The sequence below is a fragment of the Tenebrio molitor genome, chromosome 2 (genome assembly GCF_963966145.1).
Source record: "Tenebrio molitor chromosome 2, icTenMoli1.1, whole genome shotgun sequence".
NCBI classification, from domain to species: Eukaryota; Metazoa; Arthropoda; class Insecta; order Coleoptera; family Tenebrionidae; genus Tenebrio; species Tenebrio molitor.
Genome location: NC_091047.1, coordinates 26528844 through 26547939, shown reverse-complemented (window position 1 = coordinate 26547939; position 19096 = coordinate 26528844). Strand labels below are relative to the sequence as shown.

At 34.4% G+C, this 19096-nt stretch overlaps 2 protein-coding genes and 2 long non-coding RNA genes across 6 annotated transcripts in view; 2 read left to right on the top strand and 2 right to left on the bottom strand.

Moving 5' to 3' along the window:
* LOC138123103 (uncharacterized) overlaps positions 1-19096 on the bottom strand; it is a 211576-nt gene that overhangs the window by 64289 nt on the left and 128191 nt on the right. The window lies entirely within an intron of this gene.
* On the top strand, positions 135-7821 carry LOC138124913 (chymotrypsin-like protease CTRL-1). The gene is made up of 5 exons (XM_069040107.1): positions 135-162; positions 5916-6071; positions 6116-6283; positions 6350-6436; positions 6492-7821. The coding sequence occupies exons 1-5, from the start codon at positions 135-137 to the stop codon at positions 6653-6655; spliced, it is 603 nt and encodes a 200-aa protein (XP_068896208.1). The 3' UTR covers positions 6656-7821.
* Positions 12937-16125, bottom strand: LOC138123055 (brachyurin-like). 2 transcript variants are annotated; one of them, XM_069037570.1, is made up of 7 exons: positions 16017-16125; positions 13969-14258; positions 13781-13922; positions 13563-13720; positions 13410-13496; positions 13212-13354; positions 12937-13162 (listed from the first exon to the last, which is right to left on the bottom strand). In XM_069037570.1, the coding sequence occupies exons 2-7, from the start codon at positions 14063-14065 to the stop codon at positions 13001-13003; spliced, it is 789 nt and encodes a 262-aa protein (XP_068893671.1). In that variant the 5' UTR covers positions 14066-14258; positions 16017-16125; the 3' UTR covers positions 12937-13000. The 2 variants fall into 2 exon arrangements, with proteins under 2 accessions (XP_068893671.1, XP_068893672.1); XM_069037571.1 differs by having other exon boundaries at positions 13781-13834.
* Positions 15209-17644, top strand: LOC138123059 (uncharacterized). Its single transcript, XR_011156692.1, has 3 exons — positions 15209-17241; positions 17296-17396; positions 17471-17644. It is a non-coding gene; the product is annotated as an uncharacterized lncRNA (long non-coding RNA).

Here is a 19096-nt window from a genome sequence, read left to right as displayed (position 1 = left end):
GCTGATTTTCATGAACCCCTTCCTCGGACTAGATAGACCACCGTCTCACTATTGTTGCCTGACTCCGATTGAAGGGTGAATAATTTTTCTTCGCTCATAATCACTCATTTAGCCATGATTTGCGCGGTGGCGAAATGGCTGATTGTTGTTTCGGTCAAAGAGGTATCCAAAAGGGATACACGAAGGGTCAATCCAACAGAGGAGATAATTCAAATGTTAACAGGATCACAAATTTCTCAGCTCAACTTTACATATTTTAAAATGCATTCATGTTATCTTGGCATAATGAGAGGCCATGGAAATTTTGCATTTAATTGGTAGTAAAGTTCGAAGCTGTCTGTTGAATTAGGTTATGTTTTTCTAAGTTCGAGGTTATAAATAGCGTCAATGCTTAGTGCATTAGTGGGTTATGAATGTTAATAACCCACTGTGCTAATAGCAACGTGGGTTATTTTTAACAACTGACTAGTATAGCCCAGTTTACTTAATTAAAACTAACTAGTAAAACACGATATTACTGTTGAATATTGGATAAATCAAATTTATCTCGCAGGTTTACAATTTTCAAATATGAAATTGTGGCTTTAAGTGTTTGGTTCAAAGAAATTTTTTTATCAGAAATTTTATCGTTACTTGCGACATCCAAAATTGCAGAAAGAAAAATTACATATTTCTGAAGCTTTTTCAAAAAATATTAGCATCAGTTCCAAAATAAAACATATCTTTATTTTTTGACTATGCTTTGTGCTAGTGTGTGTTACGCCCTTGCAGAAAACTCCAGTGAAAAAGGTACCTGTAAAAAACTTAGATAAGTTTCTTTTTCATCAAAGTTATTTCATCTAAAATTAAGGTATGTACATATGCCTTAGGTTCTAGAATTATCAATGGTGATCAAGTGGCTTAGGACAGTTTCCTTGGCAAGCAGCTCTGTATGTAACTGCACTGTATAACGCAATATACCGGGTGTATTATGAAAAATCTTTGGTGCTGTAACTTCCTTATTTTCCATACGATTGCACGAGTCGCCCGTTGTGGGCGTGACTATGGCATGGATGTCGATGTCAGAATAAAAAATAGCGCAAGAGACCGTTCAGTGTTAAAAAGTGAACAGTTGTAAGTTGTAATTGTTTGTTACTCACATTTGGATATTTTTTGTTATACAGGTGATTCTGAAATAAGTTTGGAAAAAAAATGTGGAGTATCCTTGATACAAAATAATTCTGCGTAAATGACTTTTGGAGGTGAAATCAAAAGGATGGAAATTACCCTATATCTTTGTATTTCCAACGCCTATGAATAGGGAAAATTTGTCCGAATTTGTTCACTTCATTAGCAACCATTGTTACATCAACTCTATAATAAAGTCGTAGGTGCAAGCACACTGCTTTGTAAATGTTTCTATGGAAATGATCGAGAGGAATAAGGTTGCGTTTGTGACTGACGGGCACCTTTGATTCTTATTGTTGCTAAATTACCAAGATAATCAGGTAATCACCTTTAACTCAGCAGCGTACTAGCCATTTTGACCAAATTTTCAATCATTTGTATCTTGAAAACGAAAACACTTTTATAAGAAAATTTTTTTGTCAATGACTTCTTCTCATCATCACCAATTACCGCTTTTTTTCCAAACTTATTTCAGAATCACCCCGTACAGTGTGAACATAAAGTTTGGAACAAAATTCATAATAGCGTTATATGATGTTTTTAAGAAAATCGATTATACCGAGCGATCCAAAAGTCTTTCTATCAAGTGAACCATGACATTATTATAATTACACCATAAAATAAAAAAAATGTGAAATTAAAAATATCAAAGGATACAGACAGACTAATAAAACATATTTTTAATTTTCATTTAAATATGTGCCAAATATGCTGCAGCCCAACGGCATTCGTTTCCACTGTCATGACCTACTTGATAGAAAGACTTTTGGATCGCACGGTATTTAAAAGAATGCCATCCTGTGACGTGCACCGTGCACCCTGCTTAAATGACCTTATTGGTTTTTGCGCAATGACGTCATCATAATTTTTTTTAAATGGCAACCCCCACTTTTTTCTTCTCTTTCTGATATACTTTTCTACTATCTAAACGATGAATGAAAAAAATTGGTACTTTACATAACATTTTTTTTGTGAGAAAATGACATATACTTCAAAAATGTAATTTAATTTTTAATGTAAAAATTTTAATTAACTTCAAACAAAAACAAACAAACACATAAGGTTAACAATAAAATTTAATGCAAGTGTTGAAATTGTCCCCCGCCAATCATTTGGCACTCACCGATACTTTGTACACTGCGCTCAATAATGTCAGGGCTTATTTGTTTCATCTAAGCGCGAATTCTCTGCCCTAAATCTTTTAAATTGTTTGGTTTATTAAAACAAATCTTCTATTCTAAATAAACCCATACAAGAAATAAGAATTACATTAAAAATATGTAAAACTAAATTTTTGAATTAAAATTTGTCATTTTCTCAAAAAAAAAATTGTTATGTAAGGTACCAATTCTTTTCATTCATCGTTTAGGTAGTAGGAAGGTCTAACAGAAAAAGAAGAAAAAATGAGTTATTTAAAAAAAATGTGATAACGTCATTGCGCAAAAAGCGATGTCATTGAAACAAGTTGCACGTCAATGGCATTTTTCTAAATAAAATCGACCTGTCCGAGGGATTTTCCTAAAATCGTCACATGAATTTTGTTCTAAACTTTATGTTCACACTGTACATATTTAGCGAATAACTGAAGTACGTCCGATGCATTTAAAACGAAATACATTGCATGTGTATGATTTCTACATAATGTTCCAGATGAAAAGTATCTGGCTACAAAGGTAAAATTTCTCAGTTCCCCAGAGGAAGAATTATCAATTATTATCATTGTTGTAGGTTATATTAATACTAGGTGTGACCAGCGCTTGTCGATGTGATGAAATCACTAATTTGACAATGGGAGATATCGAAGATTTGGGCTCTGCTATCTTAGTAAAAGTTCAGAATACTAAAAATTACAAATCGCCATCATTCACCATTTTTGGAAAGTTTTACTTGGAAATTTGCAAAAAGTACATCAGATAATACATATTATCGAAACTTTAAGTATAGTCCGTCTATCGATATTTTAAAATGACCTTTTGATTCCTTAATTGGTTGTCGTAAAAGTGGTGAGTACCGATCCTCAATAATTCGCATATACAATCAATAACCGATTGTGCCGCACTAAAAAAAAGGGTTCACTCGTGAACCGTGCGCCTAGGGCGGATCAAAACTCAGAGCACGACGTCCGGCTAGGTAAGAAAATCGCCACGCCTTACGTTATCCCTTTCGGTAGCAAGTAGTACCTCGAGCTGATCTACGGAAAATACGCGGTTAGGTCGAACACGAACCAATTTTCAGCAGTCCAAATCGCAGAGACAGGACTCCACTACCTCACGAGAAACCTTCGGGCCTGGAGTGGACACACCGGAGCGCGACGAGCCGGTCCCGTTTTTCGCCAACCGGGAACCCTCATCCGAGGACCTTTCTTCCCCCGAAGTGCTTCCGCCACAGAAACTCCGCGTCCGGAGTAGCCGACCATCCACCCCGTGGATTAGAGTAATCGACATCAGCTGCACCGTTCCCTCAGGAACACCCTGACAGAGAACCAAGACGGAGGACCCATTTGCTTCGAGAAACTTTTTTTAATAGTAAATAAAATAGTATAAGGATATCATTCAGAGTAGAAGGTTTTTTTGTGCTTCGCTCAGTTGCCGACCTTGACTTCATCTCGGTCTTCAATCTCTGGGCTTAGCACAAAAAGACTCACTTCTACTCTTTATGATAATATTCTACTATTATAAGGCGAAGGTAAACAAAATTGAAGTTTATAACGATATTCAATTCAATTAAATTTATATCTTAAGGCACAATTTTCAAGTATGAGGTGAAATTTCAGTCTTTAAGTATTTGGTACCAATAAAACTTTTTTTTGTTCGACACTATCAGAATTTGAGAATTTTCTCCTATGTGCAACGTCAAGCTAATTTTATAGCTATTAAGACAACAAGTGTTTTATAGACGATTTAAAAATCGAGATCGTAGTTTAAATCAGAGCGACCGCAGGGAGCGAGGATTTAATAGATCGAGATTTTTAAACTATAAAACACGCGTTGTCTTCAAGATTTTTTCTAACACTAACATCTTATCAGAAATTTTAATAAATTCAGAAATTATTCGAGGCGCGTCACAATACACAAAATTCGGAGGTTGCCGTGGGTACTATGGTAATAATATCAACAAATTTGGAAAAAAACAATTTTCATCGTTGAAATGTGCCAAAACGTTCCAGAAGAAATAAGAAAAAAGGGGCAAGAAGATGTTAGGAACAAGAGCACGAAGCTAATGTGGCAGTTCCAATTCAATAATTGTACTTTTCACTTTTGTGATAATTACTGTAAAAATGATGAATAAAATGATACTTGAATATGTGTGAACGTATTTTATGACTCTATAAGATACGTTGCTATTGACGACGTGTCTTATAGAGAAAAGCGTATTTTATGGGAAACATAAGGTATGAGCTCACATGCACCATGGAAACAGTATAAGATATTAGTGTTAGAAAAAAGGTTTTAAGCGATTTGGAGCACACAAACTCGTCAAATAAACTACTATTTTGAACTCACTAACTTCAAAATGACATTTCTCAAACGCAACAGTTAACCGCGAACGTAGATTTCGCGCACTAGTGCTTCAAAATTATTCAAAAAGCATTGGCCTTTTTGAGCATTCTGAAAATAATTTGACTTGATAATAATAAAATCTGGTTTACAAAATGTCATTTCTCCAATTTGGATGTTGAAAATTTCGAAAGAATGAAAATACATCGCTATTAATTCGATTGTCACCTGGGCAAGCGCCATCTATTCACTAAATTCGGAACTATTGGGTAATAATTTAAAAATGCTAATGTTCGTTTCAAAAAATATTGTACAAACATCGATGCGAGAAGACGTATTCGGCACACTCGCTCCTTCGTCGCTTGTGCCTCAAATAATGTGCTCATGTGCGAAAAATGTCTTCTCGCAGTCGGTTCGTAAATAACTATTATCTCAGATACAAATTAGATTTATCGATATTTGCGAAACCCAAAATCGCAAAAAAATTATGGTATAAAAATAGCGGATTGTACATAATTTTGGAGCCTCTTCATCAGTTCGTGTCGTTCTCTTCAAATACCAATCACACAGGGTATTTATTACTTCAGAAGCAAAACATTTGTTAATTAAATTGATTATTTCCTTCATGTGTCTAGCAACCAATTGCGTGACAAATATTGTCAGATAGTCAGATAAAAAGTGTCGGTACCTGATTTTTTTTTTAATTATTTTGAATAAAAAGGATTGGCAATAATGCGTTTGTTTTCATTCTATTCAGGAAATAATCTGCCGTATACCCTTGTGCAAAATTTTAATATCGGCAAATTTTTTGCTAATGAACTCAAACATTCATAAATTATTCGGTCAGAAGACCAATTATAATACCAAGAGCACGAGACGAAGTCGAGGGCTTTTATTTGATAATAATTGGTCTTCTGACCTCATTTATGGATGCTTTCGTTCATTAGCAAAAAATTTTCCGATAAAAAATTTTGCACTTGCGATATAATATGTGATTAAATTTATCACTTATTTCTCAAATTTTGAGTGTACTCGTAGGACTTATTTATTTTTTGATTATCTTAAAAAATATGATATCACCCACTTGCAACAAAAGTATAAAAGACCAATAGCAAACAAGTCTACATCAGTTCCAAAATGAAACGTATCGCCATTGTTTGTGTATGCTTTGTGCTAGTGTGGGCTACGTCCTTGCAGAAAAGCCAATTGGAGAAGATAAAGCTTCTTTTATCAAATTAAGTAACTAAAAAGGGGTTCTAGATCCTAGAATTATTAATGGTACTAAAGCGGTCATTGGTCAGTTTCCTTGGCAGGCATCTCTATATATTATTGTTGGGGCCGGTATCCATTACTGTAGTGGTAGCATAATAAACGAAGAATGGATTCTTACCTCTGCCCATTGTCTTAATGAGTAATAACATATTCACAAAATATAGAGTTTGTGTATTCACTTGTAATTTTAAGTATGGACTATGTAACCGTTAGGGCAGGAGGGGTAGATTCATCCTCTGGTGTGTTGGCACAATCTTCTAAACTTATCATTCATAAGGATTATACTAGCAGTGATATTAAAAACGACATTGGTCTTATTAAATTAATGACACCATTTACTTTTAATGGTACGTAGGAAATTTAATGTCTTAAACAAATTAACATTTATTATCAATTGTAATTTTTATCAACAGCCAACCTATCCGCAATAAGTCTTGCAGAAACCCTTCTTGAAGAAGGAGTCAATGTTACATTAAGTGGATGGGGCGCAACAGGAGACAGTAATAACATTTTTTGTTGTCATTCTAAAATCAAATGTTGTTATTTTAACTTTAGTCGGTACTATCACATTTTTGAGTTACGTGAATCTACTAACTATTCGCAACAATGAATGTACAGCAAAGTACGAAAAAATCATTGTGGGTTCTATTGTTTGTGCAGAATCAGGAACGGGTATCGTTAAGAACTCTTGCAATGTAAGTTTCTTAAAAAACTTTTGATTTGAATGCTGTTTTGGTATTTCAGGGTGTATTTCAGGGTACAAGTTAGTCTTGTTAGTTTTATCAGCACCGACGATTGTGAATCTGAACATCCTGCTGCGTTTACAAGAATCGCTTCTTTCAGAAACTGGATACGAGATGAAACCAGTCTATAGATTACACGAGAACAAACCACAATTAATTTTAATGAAAAATATTAGAAAATTTTATTGTAATATTGTACATTGTAGGACACTGTACTCTGTACTGTACTGTACGTGTACAAACAAAGTGAAAAAATGGATTTGCACGTGTTAATTATTATTTGTAAAATATGTATACAGGGTTGCGATTATGTATGGAACCGGCTCCGTGCTGCTAAAATGGTTTACGCTAGAACCTTGAAATTTTAAATGTACTCGTACTTAGGACTCATTAAAAGCTACGTATCAAATTAAAAACAAAAACAAAAATGTCCATGAGCTTTCAATAGCTATTTGTGCAATAAGTTAGGAAATGTAATTTTTTTCCGTATTAGGCATGGGATTTTTGATCGAGACGTTAGTCGATTTTATTTCACATGTAAAATCGTGCTTGGTGGTATTTGGTGCCAACAAAATTTATAAATAAATGAATGAATTTGAGAAATAACTTTTGGTGGATGCATTACATTTAACTAAGTAATAGATACGTCCGTAAGATAAATAAATAAATTTATAAAGTAATGAAACAACTTGAAATAAATTTGAGCTGAGAAATATGTGATCCTGTTAACATTTGAATTATCTCCCCTGTTGGATCGATCTCTCGTGGATCCTCGTGAAACCTCTCGGTCAAGTCATCTTTTTGACCGAAATAACCAATCAGCTATTTTCATCACCGTACAAACAATCGCTAAATGACTTATTATAAGCGAAGAAAAATTATTGATCCTTCACTCGGAGTTACGCGACAATAGTGAGGTGGTGGTCTATGTGGTCCGAGGAAGGCGTTCGTAGAAGTCAGCTGGCGTCTAGACGTCGCGTCGGCGAAAAGCCAAAGAAGAACATTACCTAAGAATTGTCACTCTAAGGTACAGATTTGCCATAACAAGTATTGACAATAACTTGGGAGAAGAGAACAGGTCATCAAATCTTGATGTCGTCGATATAATAATAATAATAATAATAATAATTTTATTCAGAAAAACCCACCCTGTTAAAAAAAAATATATCATTTTATTCAGAAAACACACCCTGATGTTTAACTTCGTCCACAAAGATATTAACAGAGAGTTTTTGCAAAACGTGTTAACTTATCGGTAAACGTGAAATTTTTATTTTTCTGTTTTAAGTCATATTTCTTATAAATGGAATGTTTTTTGGCATATGTGGCCGGTTTCACCAACGTGAGTTAAACTACACTACAGATTAAAATATACGAAAACATTGTTTGCGTCTGCAAGCCATTTCAGCGGCAAAACATGAAACTTCAGAAGTTTTCAAAACGCAACTGTCTGCAAGTGTATCTACAATAGTAACGTCCCAAACTAAAGGTTGACCTTTAATCCGCGGTATTAAAGTCATCCCATCTGGGCGTTTTCCATTATCATTTGCAAATATGAGGTGTACAAAGATTACAACCCAATCTTAAAGCAATACAAAATTGGAAGGAAGTGTTATCTAAAAGTGAGTAATTTATATAGCACCTATATACGACCTCAAATGGACTTTGCCATATCAGTCTGGCGTCCCCTTTACAAGAAAGACCAACTTTTATTAGAAAGAGTGCAACATGCAGTAACTAGATGGTCGCCCGATTTGTCACCTGCCATACGAAGAACGTTTAAAAATATTAAAAATTCCGCAACTTGAAGAGAGATTCGATAGAGCTGATTTGATTCAAATGTTTCTATTAACGCATAATCTCTTTCCTGAAGAAGTGGAAAACTTTTGTTTATTTAGTGAAGGAAGACGATTACGTGGGCATGAATTTAAAGTTGCCAAGGAATAATTTAAAACAACTACCAGGCAACATTTCTTAACAAACCGTGCTTTTGGAAATTGGAACGCTCTTCCAAGTTTGATTGTCAATGCTGAAAATGTTAGCCAGTTTAAAAAGCGTTATGATCAACACAAGGGGAATCATGACTAAAATGCCTCCGCAATTGAACTTAATTTAATTAAAAAAAAAAAGAAGTACCAATATTAGGAGAACATAGCATGTAACCAAGATCGTGATTCTCTGCATTGTAAAACCTTAAAATGAGCCAAGTCTAGTTGAATTAAAGATTAAGTCATTGGCAATTATTCGTTTGATATTGTGGGATTGTTGGTCTTTCGTTCTCATTTTCTACATCCCACACTGCTAAAGCTTCATCATAATGGTGAATACTAAGCTCATTATCCTTTGAATTTAATAATAGAGAAACAAGCTTTTTAACACCAGGAACTGAAAATAGGAAAGCAGGGAGGCAAATATCGGAAATGCGGCGAATTTCCAGACCACCAAATCCAATCGGTAAAGTGGACTGACACCATTGTAAATCAGTTAAACGTAAATTAAGTAGGTATACTTTCTAAAGAAGACTTTAAAGAAGAATCAATGGAATTAACATAATTAGAAAATTTCCAAAATTCAAGATTAATTTTTCTGGATAAATTGATAACTTTCTTAAAGTCGGACAAAACTACTTCTGGGTAAATCAGCTAAGGTTCCATCATCTAAATACCAAATATGTATTCAGTTGAGAATCCAAAGATAAAATTATTGTTTGAATGGCAAGACTAAAAATCATAGGACCGCAAGGATCTCCTTGCTGGGCTCTAACAGAAGAAGAAATTAAATGATCACCGAAAAATAAAGTTGAAGGATTCCTATAGCATTTAAAAATTATTTTCTTAGGGGTAGATTCACGAAACTCAGATAATTTGCAAGTACCTATTTTATACATATAACTTTAATAAACCTTGCATATTTGTTTTTATAAATATTTAAATTCAAATTTCATTCATACTCAAATTATTATTATTCAACTCGAAATACCTTCAAGCTGACAACGATGTTACCGTTTCCATCACATCATGTGACCTTAGTTGAAATCAACCTGACCTAACACTAAAGCTATGAATTTCTATTAGGAAATTTTATTTGTTCTGTAGCTACTACCAACAATGTTACCAGATAGCCATCCCTTATCTACATTCATCGTGAATAAACTATAGTGTCGAATATATGGTGCGTTCATTTAAATTTATCCTCAAAGTAGGCGTTGAAGACTCGATTGTGAACGCACTATACGGGTAACGGATCACGGATCAGCTGTTTCAATCTTACGCTTTTACACGAGTGGTGCTTTCTCAATCAACGGTTCGGATAAATGTAAATAAACGCACGATATGTATGTAGAAAGGGGTTAATTATTATTATTTTGGACCTAATAAAAATGGATTTTCCGGATTTGTTGGATCCTTCTAATGACCCAGAATTTTTTTCGCAAGTTATATCGGGACCAGCTTGTATAGAAAGAATACTTCTTCTATTTTTCTAGATTACATCAGAAATATAGATACTTGTTAACATCTGCACATTTAACACCCTTATATGTATGTATAAGAATTTTTATAGATTAGTGAACTAAATATTAAGTATTGTATGGTCTGAGACATTTTGAACTAAGTAGATGTGGAAGTGGAAAACACATCATTCATATTTATTTGTACTGCATCAGCAAACTTCGGAATTCCGTATTATACCTAATTAAAAATTAAAAAACTGACTGGTTTCTAATTTTAATATAATAAATAACTCTTTACTTACAAATAGTATAACTTAACATTTTACAAGTGAAATCTCTCTCTCCATTCCAGTTAGCCGAGATATTTGTTCGCTTTGCATATCAGCTTTGATATTAACTAATAACTTATTACTCATATGGCTTTACGATAAACCACCTAAACCAGTGAACAAACCATCCGAGACAACTCAACTGCGCACATAACTCATTAGAGACTTAATCCAACACTCGAACTGCGCTCAAGAAATTTTCTCCACCTGAACTGACCTTTACTAACACCTGAACTAAGCTCACTTTTGGCAGAAATATCTTCTTCGGCTTTTCTCTTGACGGCATAACCGATTTTTTGTCATACCACTAATTCTTCTTCAAAATTGTGATTATGAGTACCATTTTCTCTTGAACCCTCTGTATTTTCGAAACTTGTATTTTTCAAAAGTTAACTGTCTACGTTGGCTTAACATAGTATCAAATGTTTCCATGTTTGCTTTCAATAAAACTAAAATTCACAAATAACTTGCTTATTTATAACTTTTTCTCAACTCCTTACCACTCCTTGCAGCAGCATTCTGAATTTTTTTATTGGCGCCCCTCTGGGCCCTCCTATCTGAATGCTCCAATGGTCAACACTTTAATCTTTTCACTCCCGAATGCCTATGCCTTTTTTGCAAATTGATAATCACCATCTAATTAGTAAGTACCTGCACAGGGTGTATCTGAAATACGTATGTTAATTTTAACCAGTGGAAGAGCTCGACAATTCATGAAACTTTTCTCTATAACACTTTTACGAGAAAACATTACATGATTTAAAATTTGTAATACATTAGCCATCAAAGTTTATACCCACTTATGGATGTAAGGGCGAAAATTTTCTGTTGTGATAGAAACCGAACCTTGTAAAATGTTACATTGTTAGTAAATTTTTGAAAAGAACAAAAAGTGGACTTTATCTTATTGTTAGTCAAAAACACAGTTACAATGGACAAGTGCAATAGAGAATGGCAATGTTAAATTTAAATTTAAATATCATCATTTTATAGTCTTTACTGTAAGTACTATTACGATCATAAAATTTTGGACATCAAACTTCTGTCACATTAAAAAATTTACTCTAAATCATGCTTTATTGAAACTGTCACATGAAAGATGAAATTGTTGTCAATTTGACACCGGTTTAAAATATAATTTTTTTAATATGCGAGTACATTTGGGTATTTGTTTTATATTTTTTATTAATTAAAACCTCGTTCTATTCCATTTGTCTGATTTTTACAACTTTTTTAATATTTTCTCGGTAAATCTGACATTCACATTTTCAAAATTGACGCAATCAAAATTAAGGTTATTTATACATAAGGGTCGTTTTAGAATGTATGTATGACAGCACGATGACACTAATGTCACAGAAGTTTGATGTCCAAAATTTTATGATCGTAATAGTACCATTTAATGAGAAGTACACTAAAAATATAATATTAGCTGTAAAAAAAAATATGAACAGTATAATGTTACATGAAATTTCTAATAGACTCAATATATCAGAAAATACAGAATAAGCCGACAATATGTTTAACAAAAGGAACGTAAACACTAAACAACAGCGACGACTTCTTCTAACCTCACAATTTACTTTAATCGTTATCGATCAACAAGATGATGTAAATTGATAAAAATTACCACCAATTGAACGATAGAATTCGCAGTTTTACAGTTTCAAGTTGGTACTGCAAAACCTTCATCGATGACGTACACGCATTGCTTTGTGATTCTGACTATAGAAAAGTTACTTAATCTATCTTAGTCTAATTATAATTTGGCGTTTGTCTGAATTTGAAATTCCAAAAATCCTTGTTATTAACTGGAATTCACAAAATATGGAATGAGTGTTTTATTATAAAGTTTTTCGTCTTGAATATTTATTTCCTTTGTACCTGGATTTATCCCAAACGCGTATGGTGGTCCTAGAACTGCATCGACTTTATCGCAGGGTAGGTATTATTAAACGTTTGTTTTCGATGTTATGTCGAAGGATCAAAATGAATAGTCGTGTATTAACTAGCACTAACGATTTATTGAGTTTGAAGTACAACTGCGTTTTTGGGTTTAAAGTTTTAAAGTACAAGTGCGTTATGTTTCTTGGTTGAGAGTTTAAACCGCAGGTACAACCCCTAATCTTAAATAAACTTAAAATTCTTAATTTAGGGGACCAAATCGAGCATTTACAACATTTTCTTAAGAAAAACCTACAAAATTGGCAGTTGAAATGGTAATTAATTATGTATATTAACTAAAATTACGTCTGGACGTTCAAAGTTTTTCTCAGTTGTTGTAATATGCACATATGCTATCTGCCTAATCACGGCTGTAACGATGTGATATCTTTCTCATTCCGATGATGAAATTTCGTTATTTAAAATAAAATAAAATATTTTGTTCCACATACAAGAAAAAATAAATTAATGAGATTAATAAATATTTCTGATTAATTCAAATAAAACATTTATGACTGAAAATAATATTGCAATTTACGGCAACCCAATTTTATTATCTTTATGATTACAGTTAATTGGAATTTGTTCTCGTATAATCTACACACCGGTTTCATCCCGTATCCAGATTCTGAAAGAAGCTGTTCTTGTAGATCCAAAAGGATACCCAGACTCACAACTGCCACCACCGAAGAAACTTACAAGACCAACGTGTACAGGATCGGTCTCAACATCAAGGACTAGTGCCGCACCACCGTCACCCTAAAATCTCACAACTGCATTCAAATAAAAAAATTTGTTACAAACTTACAGTGCAAATGTTCTTCAAGACAGCCGTTCCTGATTCTGCACAAACAATAGAATCCAGAATAGTATTTCCGTAAATTGCTGTACATTCGCTGTTGCGAATAGTTACTAAATCCGCATAAAGCAACAACTGGCTTTCATTACCGCCTACAAACAAACTAACAGGATTCGATTTAATAATTACAACAAGAATTTTAAGTACCGCTGACTGTTGCGCCCCATCCACTTACTGTAACATCGAGTCCGTCTTCAAGAAGGTTATCTGCGAGAGCTATTGGGGCTAGATATCCTATTGACAAAAATTACAATAAATAATGGTTACTAATTTATTTGAAACGTTAGACTTCATACGTACGAGTGAAAGTGAGTGGTGTGCTTAGTTGAACAAGACCAATATCGTTTATAAAATTATAGGGATCGTAATCCTTGTGAAGTATAAGTTCAGATGACTGAACCACTGCACCAGTGCCATTCAAATCTACAATTCCTGCCAGAACGGTTACAGTACTGGTTCTTAAAATTATTAAGTCAATTAACAACCTTTATATTTTGTGGATTTGTTATTACTATTACCCTTCAATACATTGGGCAGCGGTGAGAATCCATTCTTCGCTTATTATGCTACCACTGCAAACAAAATACGAACCAATGAATAGTGCTGCTTGCCAAGGAAACTGAGCTAAGCCCGCTTGATCGCCATTGATAATTCGAGAATCTAAGACACCTTTTAGATGAAATCATTTTGATAAAAAAAAACTTACCTATGTCCTTTACAGAGACCTTTTTCAATGGACTTTTCTGCAAGGGCGTAGTCCACACTAGCACAAAGCATAGACAAAAAATGGCGATATGTTTCATTTTGGAACTGATGTAGACTTGTTTGCTGGTGGTGTTTTATACCTTTGTTGCAAGTGGGTGATGTAATATTTTTTACGATAAATAATAAATAAACAAATCACTCCAAATTTCCAAATACACGTATGTGATAAATGTAATCAATTTAATCAACAAATCTTCCACTTCCGAACTTTATGCCCTGTATGGTTAGTATCTGAAGAGAACGAAATAAACTGATGAAGAGAGATTAACATTTTGGAGATATTTGAACAAGCTTCAAAATTATGCACAATCCAGTACTTTTCTAACATATTCTTATTTGCTATCTATTGTTTCGCAAACAACGATAAATGGTGCGATTCTGTTTTAAAATTTGCCAATATTGCTATATAACAAGGTTGTAGTTGCTATGATGTGAAGCTCCTGATTGGTTGGATCTATGCAAAATCAATGTTGTTCAATAACAATATTGCTAAATCGCACCTACCTACTTAAAAGCGAGTCCTTAATTTTCATACTTGAAAATTGTGACCTTAGAGATAAATTTAATGAATTTTTCTACTTTAGTATCATAAATGAGTGTTTGTGAAACTAAAAGTAGTGTCACAAAGAAACTTTTTGTGCAACTGTTTTTGTTTTTTTATACGTATTGCGTTGGTATTGCTGTAATAGCACGTTTGCCGACGACGGCGTCCGGCATCTCTAGCGAGTCCCTAGATTATTTCATAATTAGATTTTTGAGTTTTTATCAAATTAATGCGACCAAAGTAGAAAAAATAGGATATTACACTCGTTTCATAAGACGCACTGTGACACTCGTTCTGTTGGAGTACTCCACTGCGTCAACCAACCGTGTCACAATCAAGCGTCTTATAAAACTCGAATAATAATATACTATTGTGAGTGTTGTTTTAAATTGTTATTTTGTTTACCTACGCTTTACTACTATTGGATTTGGCTAGAAAAAAAAAGCAAATTCAAAAAAATCTCTCAGTTGCGACGATATCTCCGATGGGCAGTAAGAATACATATTTACAAAATAATATTGAGTGTGTTACATTGTTACAATAAAAAAATTCTCTAAACCAGTTTCCCAAATTTTGTTAATTTATTCTACGTTGTGTTTTGTTTATTATTTAGCTTAATTAGGTTCTAACGAGAGGTCGTACCTTCGGAAGGTTTTTCAGAAAATAGAATAGATTGAACACACTTCACTTAAATTTTATTTAACAAATAATCTAGTGTGGTGGCGTTTGGTCCCAACAAACAGTGTAAATAAATCACTGAATTTAATAAAGACGTTGGTGGATATTTGACTCTATTAGTTTTCGTCCCGTGAATTGAGATATGACTCATGAATAAATGACTGAGCTGGGCAAATACACAAGTTTCGGGCGGGACAGCATTATACGAGTTTGAGATGCGAACTATGTGATCCGATTTAGACTTGAATTATTTCCCCAATTAAATTGAACCCGACGTGATGCCCTGAAATCTCATAGATCACCCTGGTCTACTCCGGTGGTTGAAAATAAAAGAGAAAAAGGTTCTAACAGGGCCAAAGGGTACCTCTCTTCACGTGTCAGCTGACCTAGTTTGGTCACTGACCCCCTTGGGGGTGACGCAGCTAATTTTGTGCTCTTACGCCGGACCACAGCTAATTGAGTGCGACGGACACTGGCGGTAGCTTCCCGAACTCGAGACGACAAGACACAAATAATAAATGAAAATGTTTTATAGTGAATGTACAATACTTCTCCTTGGCGAAAGCACGTTTCCCCAATCGGTAAATGCAAAAAGATCACATACTTCGCGATAAAGAATTTAATTCAAGATTCTAAAGAGTCACGTGGGCATCAAATGCTCAAAGAAAATGACATAATCTTTATTTTAACACGATAATGAACTAATGTTGTGTGAATAATTAAACCGCGACTACAATTTAAGTACAAGAATTAGAAAAATAATTTACCTTGTAAATGTAAAGCACGTGGTCACAAAAGGGCTGCTGGAGGTACCGAACGTACCTCCGGCTACTTTGGAGATCAAACCCCGAGTGAATCAAAAAGCCTCGTTTCCCGTTCCACATTCGGTTTTATCATTTCTTTACTTTGTACTTACGCCGATCGCGACACCTTTTCGATATCTCTAGAACTTTTGAAATGACAGTTTCCGTTTTCCACCATAATTTTGAATGTTTAAATTTAGATTTTTGTTAGGACCAGACCGAATGTACATAATTTGTTGTTGAATTAGAACTCTGAAAAAGAACACTAAATTACTGACTCTATACAATAATTAACCTCAACATCAAGAAACAAACACAATTAAAAATGGAACAAACAGAATTAAACAGGGACACTGAATTACTGACTCTATACAATAATAAAAATCAGCACGAAGAATTAAACAGAATCAAAATGAAACAAACAGAATTAAAATGAAACAAATTAACATTATTTTGAAACCTAAATTGGGCTTGAAACGCTGTTACGCAAGTGCCATGTCATGCAACTAAATTCCGTCGATCTGCTACTTCTAAAAATTGTTCTACATTGGTTTGATTCCCCAAAACTGTTCTAATTAATTCGTAATTTTCATTTTCTCTCTCTCTCTCTCTCTCTCTCTCTCTCTCTCTCTCTCTCACTCACACCTCTGATTTCTACGATTGCTGAGTCCCAGAGGCACCACAGCCGCCACCGAGGGTCCCACGTCCGTCCCAAGGAGCCAACGGTTGGAGACCACATCGACTCCGGCGTGCCAGAGACAGGTGCCCCGTTTTATGCGCGTCCCCGACATCCGTTTTGTGCGCGTGACAATCCTGGAGTTCGATTGAATAACTTACTGGAGGCCCTTTAGGGATTTGGAACAACTTCCACAACATATTAGAGAAGATTAAGAATGACATCGACCTAAGGCTCACATAGATTACATTGAAAGCATACCTCGTTGAATAGATGAGGAATCGCGAAGAAGCTACTCCAAGCAGTGGTGTGAGTTATTGCTTTTGTAAATAATAGTTCATTTTAGAACCAATCAGCCCGGTGTCGAGACTTGTTGACCGATGTCTTTATTAACGCCGGGGTAGCAGATGCATCCTGTCGAAGAAGATAACCGTTTCGTAATCCAGTCGGTTTACCCGGACCGTCAGGCTCTTTTTTGTGCAGAAGGAGAGGAGCACGAAAAAAAGATATTTGGTTAGTTGCGCACACGGTCAAAATACTGCCTAGAATTGAGAGGATTTTAATCAGGTAGAGAAGACGGAGGGATTATTTTACCGCAAGGGATTAAACACCAAGCCACCCGAGGTGGTCAGTAGCTTCAAAGTAACTTCAAAAAAGGGCTGAACTAGGTACTTGTCATCATTCGAAAAATTTAAGGAGAGAGAGGTAACTCCGAATGTAACATCGTTCTAAATGTTATTAGTTCGTGGTTTCCGAAGATGGAAGTGCAACATATGACTAGTGAAAAAGGGAAAATGTTGTTAGTAGTGGAAGGTGCCAAGTTTTGTAAAGGTCGGAGATTGCAATCTAGGGAAACGCACTGGTGATGTGTAAATAAATTTTGCAGAGCAAAATTATATGTGAATAGTGACAATAAAATTACTTAGAACACAGTCACGACCTCAACGTTGAGACACTAAACCGGCAGAAAATTAGTAATAGTGTAAAAAGAAAGGCAGAAGATGACATTTCTACACGGCCGTCGAAATTGATCAAGAACTGAAAGGTATAAACATTAGTTGTAAAATTATAAACTTGTTTATTATAAAATTTAATTATTTGCAGAAAATGTTGAGATTTTGGAGGATTTTACTCTGAAAGACATGCAGTATGTTCGGAAAAACATTTACAAAGCAAAAAGAGCAAAATTGCCTCCTCTACCAAAGAACATGGCCGACACTCATGGAGCTTTAGACAGTATTTCTGTTAAAACAACAAAACAGGATCAGTTTTTACTGGTAAACGATAAGGAAAATAATATTGTCATTTTTTCTTGTTTTGTAAATTTGCATTTTCTTTGTAATGCGGACGTAATTTTAATGGACGGTTTCAAAAATGGTCTTTATGTGCCAGTCGTGTTTGCCTTACTGCCGAATAAAACCGTCCACACCTATAGCAAGTTGTTTGAACACATTAATATAGAATGTTCAAAATTTGGATTAACTTTAAACCCAATTAAAATTGTTGTCGACTTTGAAAATGGAATCCACCTTGCCATTCAGCACTCGTTTCCGCAAGCTCAAATAAAAGGATGTTTCTTTCATTTGAAACAAACTTGGTACAAAAAAAAAATTGAAATTGGGCTTATCAATCAAATACAAAAATCCGAGTTCTGAAGAAGGACTGTGGCTTAAAAAATACTTGATTTGCCTTTTTCTCCAAGCAATGAAATTGGTGATATTTTTTGCTTTGAACTTATGGCGTCTAAACCAGATAATGACATTTTTACCAAATTTTGTGACTATTTGGTAACAAATTATGTCGAAGAGTCATCTAGGTTTCCACCATATTTATGGAGCCAAGTTAAGAGCGAACAAACTCGTACGACAAACGTTTTCGAGTCATTTCATTCGCATTTTAATAAAAGTTTTTATTTTGCGCACCCAAATATTTATGTGTTTGTAGATACTTTGCTAACATTTCAGACAAGCACCTACATAAAAATAACTACAGCAAAAAAAAAATGTTTCAAAACATGTTTCAGTCTAGTTTTGTATTTTATTTACATGTATGTAGTTGTAGATTTTATGATATGTATGTAAATACTTACTATAGTAATTATAATTAACGTTATAAGTCCGGGAACTCATAGTTTACAGTACGCGTGAGACGTTTAAGGACGAGGCGACGAAGGAGCCGAGTCTTGAAACTCGAAACGAGTACTGTAGAAAGAGTTCACGGATAAATGTCGTTACGTATTTTATTTCATCCTGCCTCAAATTTCGTTTGAAAGAAACATTGAAATTAATTTCAAAATAATTCAACTAATGCTCCCCATCTAGTCACATTTTTGGAACATGATTGCAATGGCTGTTTGGCAATTGTTTAT